The sequence below is a fragment of the Panthera leo genome, chromosome A2 (genome assembly GCF_018350215.1).
Source record: "Panthera leo isolate Ple1 chromosome A2, P.leo_Ple1_pat1.1, whole genome shotgun sequence".
In the NCBI taxonomy this organism is placed as follows: Eukaryota; Metazoa; Chordata; class Mammalia; order Carnivora; family Felidae; genus Panthera; species Panthera leo.
The window spans coordinates 78,105,940-78,122,481 of NC_056680.1; the positions used below are offsets into that span (position 1 = coordinate 78,105,940).

Genomic DNA, 16,542 nt, shown 5'->3' on the forward strand with positions numbered 1-16,542 from the left:
CTCTGCAATATGGTGTTTCCTTCCTTCCTTCCTTCCTTCCTTCCTTCCTTCCTTCCTTCCTGTGTCTATGTATTTTTGAGAGAAAGAGCTGGGGAGGGACAGAGAGAGGGGAGGACAGAGGATCTGAAGTGGGCTCTGTGCTGACAGCAGAAAGCCTGATGAGGGGCTTGAACTTATGAACTGTGAGATCATGACCTGAGCCAAAGTCGGACGCTTAACCGACCGAGCCACCCAGGCGCCCCTGCAATATGGTGTTTCTGAGGGAGAATCCCTTCAACCCTTTCTGCCTGTCCTACATGATCTCACTGTGTCTGCAACAGCTCTGGTCACATCCTCACCCAGTAGCATTCTCCAAAGAGTGGAAAGGGACGAATGGAAAGGGAGTCTTTCTAAGAAGCCAGCTTCTGTCATTTCTCAGGGAAGAAAATCTTCCAATGAGCTCCCCCAGCAGGCTTCCATTCACATCTAGCAGAAACGGGTCACATGCCCACTCCTACACCAGTTGGTGGATGGGATTGCAGTGACACGGGATGAAAGTAGCCATGATTCTTCTCAAGGTTCTGGGAAGAGACCCCCCCCCCCCCGTTTCCGTGCTGCCTGTTCTATGTCAGATATCAGAACAAAAGTGCAGATCCATTAGCAAGGAAAGGGTGGGGAGAAGCGGGGGTGGGATGGCGGTTGATGAGACCGGCTACCAGTGGAGTCTGCCATGGTGACCTGTGCAGTGAAGACCTATAGCTCCGCTGAGGGCACAGTGTGCGACCGAGAACAGGAGCCTCTTGGGGCATTTAACCTTGCAGCTATATTGCATGAGAGACATAGAGGGCCTCCAGCTTCCAAGTCTAAAAAAGAGATTGGGCTCTACCAGAAGGCCAGACTCCAGAGCGCAGGATATTTGTCCAAATGACAAACTGCCAGGCTACAGTGGATTAGCTCAACTCTGGGCAGGGCAGATTTGTGTGCCCTTAATGTTCTGCTGATTTAAATGGAAAGGACGTGGATTGTTTCTATGCTTTGTCCTTTCTCTCATGGTCAATTGATACATTAAATCATTTTTTGTAACGAAACAGTCATTCAGGGTGTCTTTAGCAACTGGGATGCAGGAAGAAAAGATGCCTAGACCTGGAACAGGTCCCACATGCTGCTGGGGACCAGCTTCCACATTGGAGAATCCCCTTTGTATATTTTCTTGCTCAATCAGTAAGCACTTGATAATCAGAGTGCAGAAAAGAGTTTTTCATCAGGAGTACCAGATTTGATGGGTGGCAAAATTCTAATGCAAAACCCCCAAAACATAAGCAGAAACAAAACAAAGGGAAGGTCTTGCATTTCCTCCTAAGAACTGTTCCAAAGGCTGGTTCCAGGAAGGGTTTGTGGAATGAGTCCAAACCCAGCACTGTGTCTGGGACGGAGGCCAGGGAGCTGCTGGGAGGTCTGGGGGAAAGAGGAGAAGCTGTGTTTGAGTTATAGAGTCGTATGCAGACTCGCCTGAGCTCTAGACCAGCCACATGCCACCTTCTCAGAGTCCACTTGCGTTTCTGTCTACCGGCCTTCTGCCTGCCCTAACATCATAATCCAGTGACGTTCATTAAACATCTTTACCACTCATGTTTCAGCCCTGTGCTTTAAGTGTGATGATTTGCTATAAACATTGTGTGGGACCTTGTCTCTCCAATCCATTCTTTAGCCCAAATCCCTTCCCTACCAATCTCATACTGAGGAGGAAGAGGAGAATGAGGTTTTCAGTCTTGATACCTTTATAATCAAGCCAGGTGCATAGGCATTATTTACATAGAACGTTAAACAGCCGGGGCACCTGGGTGGCTTAGTTGGTTGGCGTCCGACTTCAGCTCAGGTCATGATCTCACAGCTCGTGAGTTCAAGCCCCACAGCAGGCTCTGTGCTGACAGCTCAGAGCCTGGAGCCTGCTTCACATTCTGTGTCTCCCTCTCTCTCTGCCATTCCCCTGCTCGTGCTCTGTCTCTCACTCTCTCAAAAATAAACATTAAAACAAAAAAAACACAAAACAGCCATGTAGTGATTCCACGGTGAAATGTAGTAAAGTATGTAGTAGGTGTGCCGTGAGAGCTCAAAGGGGCGAGGTTGGTCAGATAAGGGCCATTGGGAATGAGAGTCACAATTACGGCACTGGGGGAGGGGAGAATTGGGACTGCGAGAGAAGAGGGAAGGGGTGGCCAGCGGAGGGAACAGCACGAACGGAAGCTTGGTGGTGGTGACATGTTGCCTAGAAGTGCTGAGAGGCGGACGTGAGGTCAGGACTAGGGAAGGAAGGATTTCAGCCTAGTTGGAAGTCAAGTGGCTCTGTTGACAACAGATAGGAAAGCTCCAACCAGATGGCAGATTGCATCAGGACAAGCAGCTTCTGTGACAGTAATGAGAGGCAGGGAACCGCCGAGTCCCCGGAGAAGATGGATGGATGACACCGTAAGCGGGCGGTGCTGAAAAATCACCCTGGCTGCTGGTTGTTCTCAGTTTGGTTTGGTTTGTTGCTGTTTTGGGGTTTTTCTGTTTTTTGGGGGGATTTTTTACCCTAAAATGCTGGTTTGGTCCAGGTGTAGAGAAGGTAGCCCTCTGTGCCACAGAAAACTGAATGTCACTATTGTTGAGTCATAACAACAAGTTCTGCAGAAAATCTAAAACACAAACGAAAGCACCGCAGAAGTATTTTTGGCTTCGGAACTATTTGCTTCTTTATTTTGAGTAAAATTGTACCCCTGTGTGTTTTTGTGCAAATGTTATTTTTCTCTGCATGGTCTATATTAGCTTATTAACCTGTAATCAAAATTTAAATGTTTTTTTTTTTTTCCTCACAGTTTTGCTCATTCGGGAGTCGCCTCATGGGACGAGGGTACTATGTGTTTGATAGAAGATGGGATCGTTTTCGATTCGCACTAAACTCCATGGTAGAAAAACACTTGAATTCCCAGATGTGGAAGTAAGTGCGCAGTTTTCATGCTGTATGTGCTCACAGCTGCCCCACGATGGTCTGAACCCCAGCTTTCGAGATCAATGTTGGTAGTTGGCTTTTCGTAGAGCAAAATGATTCTGAGAACAGGATCCATGATTAATTCTTTAATGTCAGCTCTTCTTAATGCCTTGCCCCCAATTTTTCAGAGATGCGTAGGATATATGGTATGCTTTGTCTTTCTTTGGAGATCATTTTTCTGTTGGTAATCTTCTAAACTAGGTGAAAAGAGTAGTAGATAAGATCTCGTGTATGCAAGAGTGTTAAAGGGCCTTTATGCTATGACTGAGAACATCTAAGGATACTAAGAATATGCCTCTGTTTGTAATGTCAATGCTACAGTGTTGATGCTAAAAACTTCACTATGGTTATGGACCAATTTCTAATTGTTTAATGTCCTGTGGAAAAAATATGTACAGCGGCCAACAAGGCAGAGCCCAGGTGATGTTTGAAGTTGGTTAAGCTTGTCTTTGGCCCTTCCCACCTAGCTAGATCTCTCTCCTCGCCTCTCCCTGTGTTTCTCTCCACCCTAAACCCCAGCTTCTATTCCATCTCTCTGAGCCCCCTTTGTTCTCCAATGCCTCCCAATAGGAGAGTCATAAAAAGGGAAGAAAACTTCCTGACTTAGGCAAATGCCACTATGAGAGAATGACAAGCTAGACCCTCTCCAACCACGGCACATAAGGAGCACCAGTGCCGGCCACTCGAGCCCACTGGCAGCCCCCACCCCCACTCCTACCCAGGTGAGCTCTTAAGACCTCACAACCCATTAGAGTCATGGATCCCTCAGGTCTAGGCCTGGGAAAGGCCAACGCCAAACCCCTTGCCCTGCCTGCCCAGGGAAGCCCAGGAAGGGCAGGAAGGCTTTCCTGAGACACGGGAGGGTGCTGTGGGTGGTGGGCCTGGGAACAGAATTCAGAGCTCGCCCCTCCCCCAGCTTCCCTCCTCTCTCCCAGGCAGCCCCTTTTCACCACGACACCCAAAGAGCTTCCGGACCCAAGCTCGTAGCAAAAACAAGCCCCACGGTGTGTGCCGTAAACTGGCCTAGTGGACTCAACGTTGACACTTGTCACAAAGTAGGAAAGGGCCACAAGAGAAGCTTATCGTTTCTTCCCACTGAAGCGACTGCTCAGTGTGTCTAAAAGGCACCCTTGGTTTCTGCCTGTGTCCATTCTAAACGCCAACACACGGGCGCTGCATGCGGGGTTACCGTGTTCTCAGTTATTTGGTTGTTTATCCTTCTGCACTTGTTCCCCCAAGATGGCAGCCCACCCCGGTGATTCTTTCCGCTCTTTGCTCTCCTGTGTTGTGGAAGTGTAAATCCCGGACACGTGGAAGGAATGTGTTGATCTGTATTTCGCTACCTGGTGTCCTGTCAGCTCAAGCTCCATATTCCTTTCCTCCTCAGGCACAGAAACCCGAGCCACAGGGCGTCAGGTCCCTCCCCCCTTTTCAGGACTTGCCTAACCAATCTGCTGTCACTGAGCAACATTGGGGCTGCCTGGGTGTCAACTCTGGAAAGCGTAGCACCCCGCTGCCCTCTCAACCTCGCTGCCCAAACCCCAGGCCCCGACGGGCCCGAACCTGGAGGGATGGCAGCCGATGGGGGCGTGGAAGACATTAGGAAGAAAAGGAACGGCCAAGACTCTTTTTTCTTTAACAAGCATTTAACTCTGCATCAGGAGACGCCAACACAGTATTCTCTTTCAGCCAGGTCAGCATCTGGATCTCCATGCCAGCTGGCAGGGGAGGATGGGCACTGTCAGTAATTTATGCGCATCTGTGGGCTTTTGTACGGGACTTCCCTAGGCCAGCGTGCAAAGTTTAAACCAGGGCACAGTCCGCAAAGCTGAAATCCGCTGCCATTTGGCACCTAGAAAAACATATAAACTATTTAGCACGGGATGGGGGGGGAGGGGGAGGGGCCCCCCGGGACAGTGAGCCTCCACATGCCCCTCACTCCCCTGCCCTCTCTCCCCTCTGCCTCTGCTATCCACTTATGATTAGTGGGGGGAAAGAAGGAAAGGGATAGAGAGTAGGCTAAAAAGTAGCATCCATCCCAGTCCTGAGTGCCAGCTGGGCAAGACTGGGGACTTCAGCCCTGCTTGTCCACACAAGTTGAAGCACACATTTATACTATTGAACGGGAAAGTTACAAATTGGGACGTTCAGAGTAGATCCCACTGAAGGGCACTGATTGGGGTCCTCTCTAAATGAGCCATCTGGTATTCAGAAAATAACATTTATTACAAGTAACTGCAAACCTCTGCCCACATGTATTTCTATCCACATTTTAGCTAGTAAGAAACTTGAGTCAGGGAAAGATGGAGTGGATTGCCTGTGGCACCACAGCCAGGAACAGAGACAGCAGGGAGAGTGTGCTCATGCCACACGTTCCAAGGAATCACCCCTAAAGCGTCAGGAAGGGGTTGTGCAGTGCCAGACAGTTTTAAGGGCGTGTCTAGACCTTTCCGGTCTGATATCATGGGAGTCCTTGCCCAGCATGCTTAGTTATGTTGCTGCTGAGAATTCACCTGCCCACCCATCCAGCCACCCACCCACCCACCCATCCATCCATCCATCCATTCACTCATTAGTTCATTGCAACAAGAACTAACGGAGCACTGATTTAGTGTGGACAGGCTCTTTTACGTTCTTTAGGCCTAAGAAAAAGTAGATTTTCGAACGTCATCGTGGCCACAGTGGATTTGGCAACATTTTTCTCTTATATTTGATCTGTTTGATCTGATGTTTTCAAGGACACTGTGCTTCTGTATTCAAGGACTCCTCTGGATTCCACCCTAAAGATGGAAACCATAGGCTCCACCAAATTGCAGGCAGGACACTGAATCTTCAGGGCAGCGCTAGGAGAGGCATTTCCTTCACAGTGGGGCCTCGTCCTGCTGCTGCAGCCAAGAGAGTGGCCTCCAAGGACAGAAAGGCTTTCAAGAGGCCTCGTCTCACGTCTTGCTCGAAGCTATGGGGGTGCAGGCCCCAAGCCTGCCCACCTTCCAGTACCACTTTCAAAGAAAGAGAGCTAGTTCCTAACTGCTGGGGTGGGGGTGGGGGACTCAGCTACACTGAAAATGATTTCCAGGCAAAAGCGGGGGGTGGGGGGCGGGGAGCAAGGGGAGGACTAGGAAAGAGCCTATTTGAAAATACTCACCTGGCTCCTGAGGTCAGTATCCCTTCCTGCAGAATAAAATCAGGAACGAACGGTGACCCCCAAAGCCCCTATGCTCCTCCTCCTGGTTCCCAGAGTAGCAGCAATATTGACCCAGGCCATGGTTTGGACATGGGAGTCAAAAGACAGAGTTTATAGGCAGGCCCCAAGAGTGACCCGCCACTGGGTGCTGCCCTTGGTTCCACAGAGTACAGGAGACAGGGAGTTTGTTCCCAGGGACCCCCAACCTCCTGGAAGACCCCTCTCCCCCCGACCTTGTGTTCTCCTGTGCCCACATCCTGCATCTGTCTTCAGAACAAAGTAGAAAGTCCCGATCCCCTTGTCTGGATACATGCGGGTCCCTATCTTCTCACCTCACCCTGACACAGAGATGGGGAGGCCTGTGGGAGGGCAGCCACACCCCCACCGTAGCTCCCCAGAGCGAGAGCCAAGGTTGGGTGAGGTGAATAGAAATAAATCGGCAACAGCAGCCCCAGGCTCACGTGGACACGCCTCTCTGGAGTAAACCGGAGCCTGCAGGCAGCAAAGGCCCGGGAATGCTGGCCTGGGAGCAGGGGGGAGGCAGGGCACAGGAGGGGCTGCGAAGCCCTGAGCGGCAGTGTGCAGGGGTGACCCCGGGGTGCCGGTGGCAAAGCCCTGTCCTCACACCTCTTACTTCAAGCCAGGACCTAACTGTGAAATGACTACTGCTCATTAAAAACCACCTTCATCACTGCCAGAAAAAAAAAAAAAAAGAGAGCGAGAACACTGTTGGGGAAATTTCTATTCTAAATAACATTCGCCTTTATTCACGAAGCCAAATCAGCCATTATCCAGTAGCCAAGCGTGGAGACAAGGATGTGAAAACCTGAAAGCATTCAATATAGGTTGCTGGATGTTGCAATGGGGGGAGCCACAGGGAAGGGCCATAATTCAGAGTCCGCCATCCTCCAAGGCTTCATCCTCCATAGTCTGGTTCTACTGGGGTTCCTCTGTAGCCCTGAGGCTCATGCTTACTCGAGCCTCTGGAGCAGTGCCAAGCCTGTTTCTCACGGTTTCTCTCTCACTCTTCTCTCATGTTTAGGAAGATCCCTCCTGCGGCAGATAGCCCCATGCCCTCGCCAGCAGCCCACACCTCCACCCCCGTTCCAGCATCCGTTTTACAGCCTTTCAGCAACCCCAGTGCTGTGTATCTTCCTTCAGCCCCCATCAGCTCGAGACTCACCTCTTCTTACATAATGACATCAGCCATGCTCTCAAACGCAGCTTTTGTGGCGTCGCCGGACCCGAGCGCCCTCATGTCACACACCACAGCTTTCCCCCATGTGGCTGCAACCCTCAGCATCATGGACTCAACCTTCAAGGCCCCATCCGCCGTGTCCCCGATACCAGCCGCCATCCCTTCCCCATCCCACAAGCCATCCAAAACCAAAACCAGCAAATCCTCAAAAGTCAAAGACCTGTCCGCCCGTAGCGACGAGTCTCCAAGTAACAAAAAGAGGAAGCCGCAGCCTTCGACTTCCTCCTCCTCCTCCTCATTATCCTTGCAGACATCCCTCTCGTCTCCATTATCAGGGCCCCACAAAAAGAACTGTGTTTTGAATGCCAGTTCAGCTTTGAACTCCTATCAGGCGGCCCCTCCCTATAACAGTCTGTCTGTGCACAACTCCAACAATGGGGTGAGCCCACTCAGTGCCAAACTGGAGCCCTCAGGACGGACCTCGCTGCCCAGTGGCCCCGCGGACATAGTGAGACACGTGGGCTCGGTGGGCGGCAGCAGTGACTCCTGTCCCCTCTCTGTGCCCTCCCTTGCAGGGGACCTCTCTCTGGCCTCACACAATGCCGTGTCTTCGCTGCCCCTCTCTTTTGACAAATCAGAAGGAAAAAAGCGTAAGAACTCGAGTTCTAGTAGCAAAGCCTGTAAAATCACTAAAATGCCTGGTATGAATAGCGTTCACAAAAAGAACCCACCCGGCCTTCTCGCACCGGTGCCCGATCCCGTTAACAGCACCTCCTCTCGGCAGGTAAGGGACCCGTGTTTCCAGGGGCCTCCCGGCGCTGCCTTCACGGGCTCTGGGGGGGGCAGAGGGAGCTGGGTAGCGCCCCTGCTCAGCCAGGTAGCTCAGGTAACAGAGCAGCCTCCGTTCCGAGAACCGAGTAGTTGACGAGTACTTTGCCGCTGCGTGCTAAGTAAGCTGTTGCGAGCGAGCGCTGCGCGCATGTCACTTACTTTAAACCTCACCACCCAGCGCAGTCAGTGCAATTGTCAGCACCACTCTACAGATGGGGACGCTGAGGCACAGGGAGAGTCTGAGCTCCCCCTCCTCTTCTGTCGCTTTTGGATCTTGAGTTTTGAGCACAATTTCATTACATCTGGTCTATGGGAATCCCCTCTGTGAGAGCCCGAGGCCCAGGCAGGTCCAGTGATGACCCGGGCCACCTGGGCTATGGTAGGCGGTGCTACTGCCTCCTGGGGTGACTGGCTGTCCCCACTCTTCCAGGCAACCTCGGCCCCACCTCCTCCTATGATAAAACTGCATCTCACACCTATAGGCACAGAAGGGTCCGATGCCACCTGCAAATAGGAGGGTGTGTTGTGAGGAAGTCTGGGAAAGTGGGGCGTGGTCTGAGAAGAGCCCAAGACCAGCCATCCTCAAATCTGATCTTTTCCCCCAGGCGGGAGAGCTACTTAGCAAAGGCCCACCCCCTCCAGACTCTGCTGGGAGAGGGCAGAGGTGGTGGGAGGGCCCGGCCCCGAGCCTGAGCCCCACCGGGGCAGCAGGGCGAACAGGGGGCTACAGCTGCCCACATTTAGAATGAAGTGGGCCGGACCCTAAGGCCAGCCCTGTCTAGGGAAGAGGACTCTGGAGGGATGAGAGGCAGTTAAACAGATGTTTTAATTTTTATGTCATCTTTATATGAGACTGGTTACAACCTCACGAAGAGAACATCTGGGGGGGGGGGGTTCACAAATCACAGGCAAACACCTGAGAAACCGCACGTTTAGATCTCGGGGGCTGCAAAGTCTGCACACTGAGCCCAAGGGGAGATAGGGGGAGATGTAGGTCCTCCCACTAGAGCCCTGTGGCTGCAGCAGATGCACCACCATCTGACCCCCCCCACCCCCAATTCCAGGGGTGCAGAGGAAAGGGGCTGGCACCCACAGACTAAGCTGCTGGTCCGGGCCACCTCCAGGCCTCAGGATGAAGGGCAGAACCAGGGCCTTCTAAACTTGAACTTGCACAGGCAGCCCCTGGGGGTCTTATGAACCTGCAGCCTCTTTGTCAACAGGTCTGGGGTGCCACTCTCTGGCTTACAGGCCACACCCTGAGCAACAAGGCTGTAGTGTCACCCATTTTATTTTTTAAAGTTTTTATTTATTTATATATTTATTTTGAAAGAGAGAGCAGGGGAGGGTCAGTGAGAGAGGAAGAGAGAATCCCAAGGAGGCTCCGTGCTGTTAGTGCAACGCCCAGTGTGAGACTCAAACTCATGAACCGTGAGATCACGACCCGAACCAAAATCAAACGTCAGGCACTTAACCAACTGAGCCACCCAGGTGCACCTAGTGTCACCCACTTTATATAAAGTTCTAGACGCTAACACTTACTTCTGGGATGGGCTCTGTTCCAAGCACTTCAGATATATTAATTCCTTTCATTGTTACCTGTTATTACCCCCATTTTACAAATGAGTAAACCGAGGCACAGGAAGGTTAAACAATGTGCCCAAAGTCACACAGCAAGGAAATAGTAGGGCTGAGATTTAAACCTAGGCAATTTGACTCTGGAGTCTAGGCTCTTAACCCCCATGCCTCTGTGTTAATGTTGCCCTGTTTGTTCTTGGGTCAGCAGGACTCTGAAATATTTAGTAAACACAATGAATTAGTCAAAAATGAATGAATGAAAAAGTTTAGTAAACACAATGCATTAGTCCTGAAAGGAGCAGACGAGCCTCCAGCAGAGTATTTATCAGGAGGGAAATCAAAACAGCAGATTACTTGAACAGCTGCCTTGCTCTAGCCAGCACTGGCTCCCTAATGCAGGCAATACTTGCCTGGGTGCTTGTCACCAGGCCATTAAGAAAAGGCTCTGTCCAGGGGCACCTGGGTGGCTCAGTCGGTTAAGCATCTGACTTCAGCTCAGGTCATGATCCCATGTTTTGTGAGTTCAAGCCCCGCATCAGGCTCTGTCCTGACAGCTCAGAGCCTGGAGCCTGCTTCAAATTCTGTGTCTCCCTCTCTCTCTGCCCCTCCCCTGCTCATGGTTTGTCTCTCTGTCTCTCAAAAATAAATAAATGTTAAAAAAAAAAAAAAATTTTTTTTAAGAAAGAAAGAAAAGGCTTTGTCCAGGGTCGCCACTGGTGATTTCCAAGTGTTGGGGAAAGGCCTTTGCAATCAGTGTTGATCCCGTTAGGAGACTGGAGAAGCATAACATAGGTTGAAAAATTCAAGGTATGGGCTTTGGGAACCAAATGGGGCTCTCTTAAATTGTATCTGGGAAGCATAAGACCAGAATTGCCACAGAGATATTAAATTGAACCAAAACAAGACTGCCAATGTAAGGCAAACGTCTTTATGCAAAGGTGAGTTAACGTAGAGGACGATGCTCTCTATAGGTCTCTATAGGCTCCAGAAGGAGCTGCCTGCCAGAAGGGTAATCACCTGAGGAACCAGCTCCCCAGGTGCCCAGGACGGTCACAGAGAAAGGGAAGGAGCCCCATAGCCACACCCACCTGCCCCCAGCGCCGTTTGCCTTGTTTTCTGAAGAATAGCAAGGTGTTGGCTATGTCTTCTGGCCAAGAAAACTGACCCAGAAAAAGATGCAGGCTTTTATCCTGAGCTAGTCCAAGGGACTCTGAGCCGGAAACCAGATGGGTCTGGGACTGCTCTGCGAGGTCAGGGATGGAAAAGCTGGGGCCTCTGCAGGGTTAAATGCCCCGCCAGGAGGGGCCGGGCCTCTTGCCAGATGCCTTTATCCTCACCCCCTGAAAGTCACGGTCTACATCTGGGAAGCAGAATGAAGAGTTCCCCTCCATTCTGCTTTCTCTCTGGGACGGGAAGGGTGTCAGCAAGATGCCCCCGAGGCATTTTCATCTCCTCTGCCATCTGAGATGGAAACACTAGCCATGCACCGCTCGGAGGGAGGGATGGCGCTCTTGTACTCCGGGCGGCGCAGGGTCCCAGGAGTCTTTCACAGGCTGGCGGATCTGAGTGGGCCTCGCTGGTGTCTTTCAGGTTGGGAAAAATAGCAGCCTACCTTTGTCACAGTCCAGTCCTTCAAGCATATCCAGCCCAGGACACAGCCGACAGGTAAGGTACTGAGGGGGATGTGCACAGGGTCACCAATGCAGAGGCATGGGCAGTGGGGCAGACCCTAGCTCGAATCTCTGCTCCAGCTAAGAACAAAGCTTCCTGGCTTCCAAAGCTAGGCCTTCTGGTTAGTAGCTGTGTGCCCTTGGTCGAGTCACTTAACTTCTCTGTGCTTTAGTTTCCTCACCCATAAGGGGATCATAATGGCCCCCACCTCCTGTGGCTTTTGTGAAGATTAATCTATTCACCTAAAGCCTCTAGAAAATGCCTAACACATAGCACACAAGTATGAGCCCTGATTTTTATTAGCAGCTGTGTGATATTAGGCAGAGTAACTTCTCTGGGTCTCAGTGTTTCCATCTGTTAAATAGCAAAGGTGATGCCTACCTCCTAACGTTGTTGAGAAAATTAATGGTTTTGACTGCAGGGCCTCGCTAGGGACACCAATCAGTCAGTCCTCTCTCAAGGCCTCTGGTGAGCTGTAGCTACTGTTCAAGATGTGGTTTCCTGGTGGGAACATCCAGGGTAGATGCAGCAGTTTTTACAAATTCGAGGTGTGAGAGTAGTCAGTGTACAAATTATTTGCTACGAGGGACTGTGCGTGCCCCTGGGGGAAGCCAGGGAGGGTAGGGGATGGGGTTTGTAGGTTACATGTGACTGGAAAAAATAAATGTATGGTGATGTTACGTTGTCTTCAACGTGCTACAGGTTTTGTAGAGAACAAATTGCAATGTGTTTGTCTGCATTTTGGCCTTTGAGGTCTCCCCACAGATGTCAGGGTGGTGCGTGGGTGAAGATTATAGGAAAACCGTTTTTGTATCCCTAGATCAAGGAGCGCGTCTCCATCATTTTGGGTCATTTTGTGCCTGAGCACCTGAAGCCTATCCTCTGTGGGGGGTAGGTGGGGGCAGGGGTCTGGGCCCTGGCAACCTGCCTCTGATCTTGACAAGCCTCCTGCACCGGTTGCTGGGTCCACCCAGAGGCCACACGGTCACCCTTAACAAATGTAATAATCAAATAGCCACCATTTGTGGTGGCTTTTTCTGCAGGTGCCGCACTGAGCCCTTTACATACATATAGACCTGTTAGCAACCCTGTGAAGGACCAGTGATGAGCCTCATGTTACAGATTGGAGATACCCGGGCGAAGAGGCTAAGTAACTTGAACCCAAAGCCTCTATGTTAATCCAACACTACACTTCTTCCTTAGATAATTCTCCGTGTGGTGCACAGGTTAGGTAGGAAAAGGTAAATGAATAGAGGCCAAAAAAAAAAAAAAAAAAGTGGTTAATTATTGCAGTTCTCTCTCTGGGAAGGGAACCACACCCCCACCCCACCACATGCATGTCCACAGGGTTTGCCCCCGTGTTTTCCCCCAAGCTAGGATCTTTGTGGCCACCTCACATGCCCCTCCTTTGCTCATTTGCCTCGTTTCTTTGCCCAAGGCAAGAGATGGGACGGTAGCCTTAAGGGTCACGCCAGATGGAGAAAGCGGAGGCTCCGTTCTTGAGTTCTTGTGGGTAATCCCCAGTGTGTGGTTTCTACACAAGCTTTTCTTTTCTTTCCTAGAAGACCACCAACAGAACGGGCAGGATCAGGACTCTTCCGTAACAAGACTGTGAAGCCACTTCCAAACCAATGCCTGGCCACCCGGGGCTGAGGCAGGAGGAGGAGGGAGGGGTGTGCGCAGCTGGGGAGAGAGTCTGTTTCCTGTGCCAGCGGGTGGCTCTGGCCTTTCTTCTTCCTTTTTTAATTGACCGGTTTTTAGTTCCGAAGAGAAAGCAAAAGGCAAAAGAACGTGAATTTAAGATTCACAGAAAACAGTACCAGTGTTTTGTTTCGGTTCCTTCATTTGCCACGTGTACGCGTTCTTCCAAGTTCGGGGTCGGCCCTCTATAGCTTCCGATGCTGCTACCGCACCATCCTTTTGCTCCAGCCAGGAGAGCAGACGCTGCAAGTGTCAGTTCCTGGTTGGCGTTGTCTGAAACTCTTGAACTTGAGCACACGCCGTGCTCCTTCCCTCGACCTCTCCCACCTGTCCCTTCCATCCCCTCCCACCTGCCGCTCACGGGGTCCCCACTGGCCTTCGGGAAGGGGTTGGCTCTCACGAGCTCCCCTCTGGACAGCGTGCTGGGGGAGGGGCTTTGCTGGGAAACAGCCTGTGTCTCTGCCGAGAGCGGAGAGCTGCGGGGTCGGGCTGAGCGCCCCCAGCAGGTTCCTGCGCTGCACCAGCACCGTAGGAGCCCGACGCTGTGGGCAAGTTGGAGAAAAGTGGCCACTGAACTATGTCGTTTACCCAATACCACTGTCCAGCTGTGCAGCTTAGAGAGGATATACTGGGTCAGGAACAGGGGCTGGAATGGGCCTGGAAGGTGACAGGAAGCAGAGCATATGGGTAGGGGAAGATATCCCTCAAAAGACCGAGGAAACTGGGTGACTGATCATCGGAGCTTGTTAGGAATCCACGCTGCCAAATCCCTTCCCGGTTGCCGTGCACAAGGGCCCCAAAGCTGGGTGAGCCAGAGAAGGAGGAATCCCAGGGAAAGGGGCACGAGACCCCAGTGCCCACAGCGATGGAAGTTCCTAAGCTGCCCTCCGGGGCCAGGCAAGAGGAGAAAACGCAAGGGTGGGGGTGCAGGAAGGGTCTGAGGGAAAGCCGTGGAGGGTTAAATATCCAACGCCTGGTGAGAATAAATACTAGCACTGCCCGCGCCCCTCCGTGCCCTGGGCCCCAGGGTCCCGTGCAATCAGCATTCCCATAGATCAGCTTATACTAGGTTATCACAAGCCCCGACTCACAGCACCCCCACCCCGAGAAAGGCATAGTAAGCCCAGCCACCGCCTAATGAGGAAGAGCCATTTGGAAGAGAGGGAAGAAAAAAGCCAGAGCCCTGCAGCTACAAAACTGTTCACACTGGAGTTTTGAAAGAAGTAGCAATACGATTAGCTCTAAGAGGGAATCATAATCAGGAATTCACAATATGACATAGGCATCCTGCGCTATTAATCATGAAACTTTGCGGACGAGATAATAGCAAGAGATCCTAGGAAGTTTTGCTTCATCCCTAAATCAGAAATGAATGCCAGTTTTACAGCTGGACCCAAACCCTCATCCCGGCCCTCAAGTTTCCCTTTTCTTCCCCATCCCCTCAACCCAAAGATCAGACTACTGTTAAGTTTCACCACATTAGATTTTGGGAAGACGGGAAGCAAACGGAGTGATTTGTATCAATGGAATTGCACTGACAGTGTTTCTTATAGGATTCCTAAAATTTTTAATATAAAATGAAGATTTTTTTAAAAATCAGGAGTTGATATTAGGTACCAGGACATTAGTTCAGACGATTTCATTTTTATTTCTACAGTGTTAAAAGTGCACTTATATGCTGGTTTATTTACGTCTTGGGAAAAAGAGACTGCAAATTGAAGGGAAGATGGTTACTCTTTCTTTTTTAAAAAAAAAAAGTTAAGGCAGATTTTAAGACTTATAAATGTTTAAGAAATTATAAACAGGTTAGACCCTTTGGAAAAAAGTTTAGAAGATATTCTTAAAGTAAATTTTTATAGTGTTAATTTTGTAATAATTTATGTTTTACTATATTACAGAGCTAACTGACCAGAATAGTTTCAGAAACAATATGAAACGTAGGAAAGTTTAAGCAATGTTTATATTTTTAAAATGTTCTTTGAATTATGTTTTTATTGTACATTTATTCCAACTGAAAAGTATGTACATATCTTTGTTATTTTTGCACAACTTTTGTCTTGTTCGGTTTTAAGAAGTCTGTCGGTTTTTTTTGTTTTGTTTATAATTTATTTTAAGTTGTAAAAACTTGCAGGAGTAACAAAAAACAAAAAAAATCTCAGCAACAAAATAACCCTCTGAGTTATAAACTCTTACACTCGAAGAGGGAAAACAAAGGTTGAGAGATTAAGTGGCTGCTTCTGAGAAATAATGTCTCGACAGGGACTAACGGAGCAATTCAATAGGTTTCGATGTGTGAGCTGTCTCCATCTGGAATTGCAAGCTGGAATAAAGAGGCCCCCCACCGATGCTGCTTACTTGGTGAAAGACTGGCTCTGACCAAGGTGAGGACATTGCTGGAAAACTGAGCAAAAAAGGGAAAACCCACGGTGTTTCTTCCTTCACAATCAACCACAGGTTTACTTTATAACGATGTATTAAAAACTTGCAGCTTGAAAAGTGGAATGCAAATAAAAGGTTTTCTTTGGGTTTGTTTTAATGGAGTTCAACTGGACCAGCCTATTAAGCATTATTAGGGTGATCTCCTTTGGGTACTTCTGCTCATCCCCCCAACCCCTCCCTTCCCAGCCCCTTGACTGCACACACACACACACACACACACACATCACCACCACCTCCACCCCACCCCCCATCTACCTGAAGATCTCGTGACTTGTCGCCAGCCATAGAGGCTCGAAAGCTCTGGTTGTTAAGCATAACACAATGCATAGACCTGTCAGCCATAAAAAAAAAGCGACTTGGATAACTTGTATGCCTTCTTTTGTATCAATGTACCAATTGTAAATAATGCTGATCAACCTTTGTAGAGAATAGTTTCTACAGCATATTCTATTATTGCTGATTCTCAGTGAACTCTTGTTTTCAAAAAGGAAAAAAAGAAATTTTCTATTTACACCTTATATTTTGTTATGCCGTCGGCCCATGGCACTTTAACAAAACTCTGTGGGTTTCACGTAGCTGGTCAGTCATGGGGTATATTCAATAACTGTTGTTGCACAGACAAGAATTTGCACCTGCTCATTTGTCCTTTCCTACTACCGATTTTTAGAACCTTTTCCAGAAGAATTTTGGAGAAAGCATGTCCAAACATTCTAAACAAATGCCACACTTGTGGAGTGGGTTTCTTTTCTACGATCCATATTTTGTAACACTAAGTATTTTCCTTCTTTGTCCCATACCTTTACATATTAGCACTACCAGATAGAATTCATTCTATGCCTGTGATATTGTAAGCAGAATAAATGTCTAAAGTAGGTGTAAATAGTAAATTCTATGGCTTACAGTTTTAAAAAGAAAGAACAAACACGTATCTATTGA

At 49.6% G+C, this 16,542-nt stretch overlaps 1 protein-coding gene across 9 annotated transcripts in view; it reads left to right on the plus strand.

Moving 5' to 3' along the window:
* ATXN7L1 (ataxin 7 like 1) overlaps positions 1-13,285 on the plus strand; it is a 244,213-nt gene extending 230,928 nt beyond the window's left edge. For 6 of the 9 annotated variants that reach the window (XM_042915430.1, XM_042915485.1, XM_042915458.1 and 3 more), the window contains 5 exons: positions 2,835-2,956; positions 4,395-4,700; positions 7,234-8,173; positions 11,386-11,460; positions 13,029-13,285. In XM_042915430.1, coding sequence (XP_042771364.1) covers positions 2,835-2,956; positions 4,395-4,700; positions 7,234-8,173; positions 11,386-11,460; positions 13,029-13,070 — 1,485 coding nt within the window. In that variant the 3' untranslated portion in view covers positions 13,071-13,285. The remainder of the gene's footprint in view (positions 1-2,834; positions 2,957-4,394; positions 4,701-7,233; positions 8,174-11,385; positions 11,461-13,028) is intronic. The other 3 variants (XM_042915436.1, XM_042915444.1, XM_042915449.1) reach the window with 3 other exon arrangements.
* Positions 13,286-16,542: the final 3,257 nt, after the last annotated feature.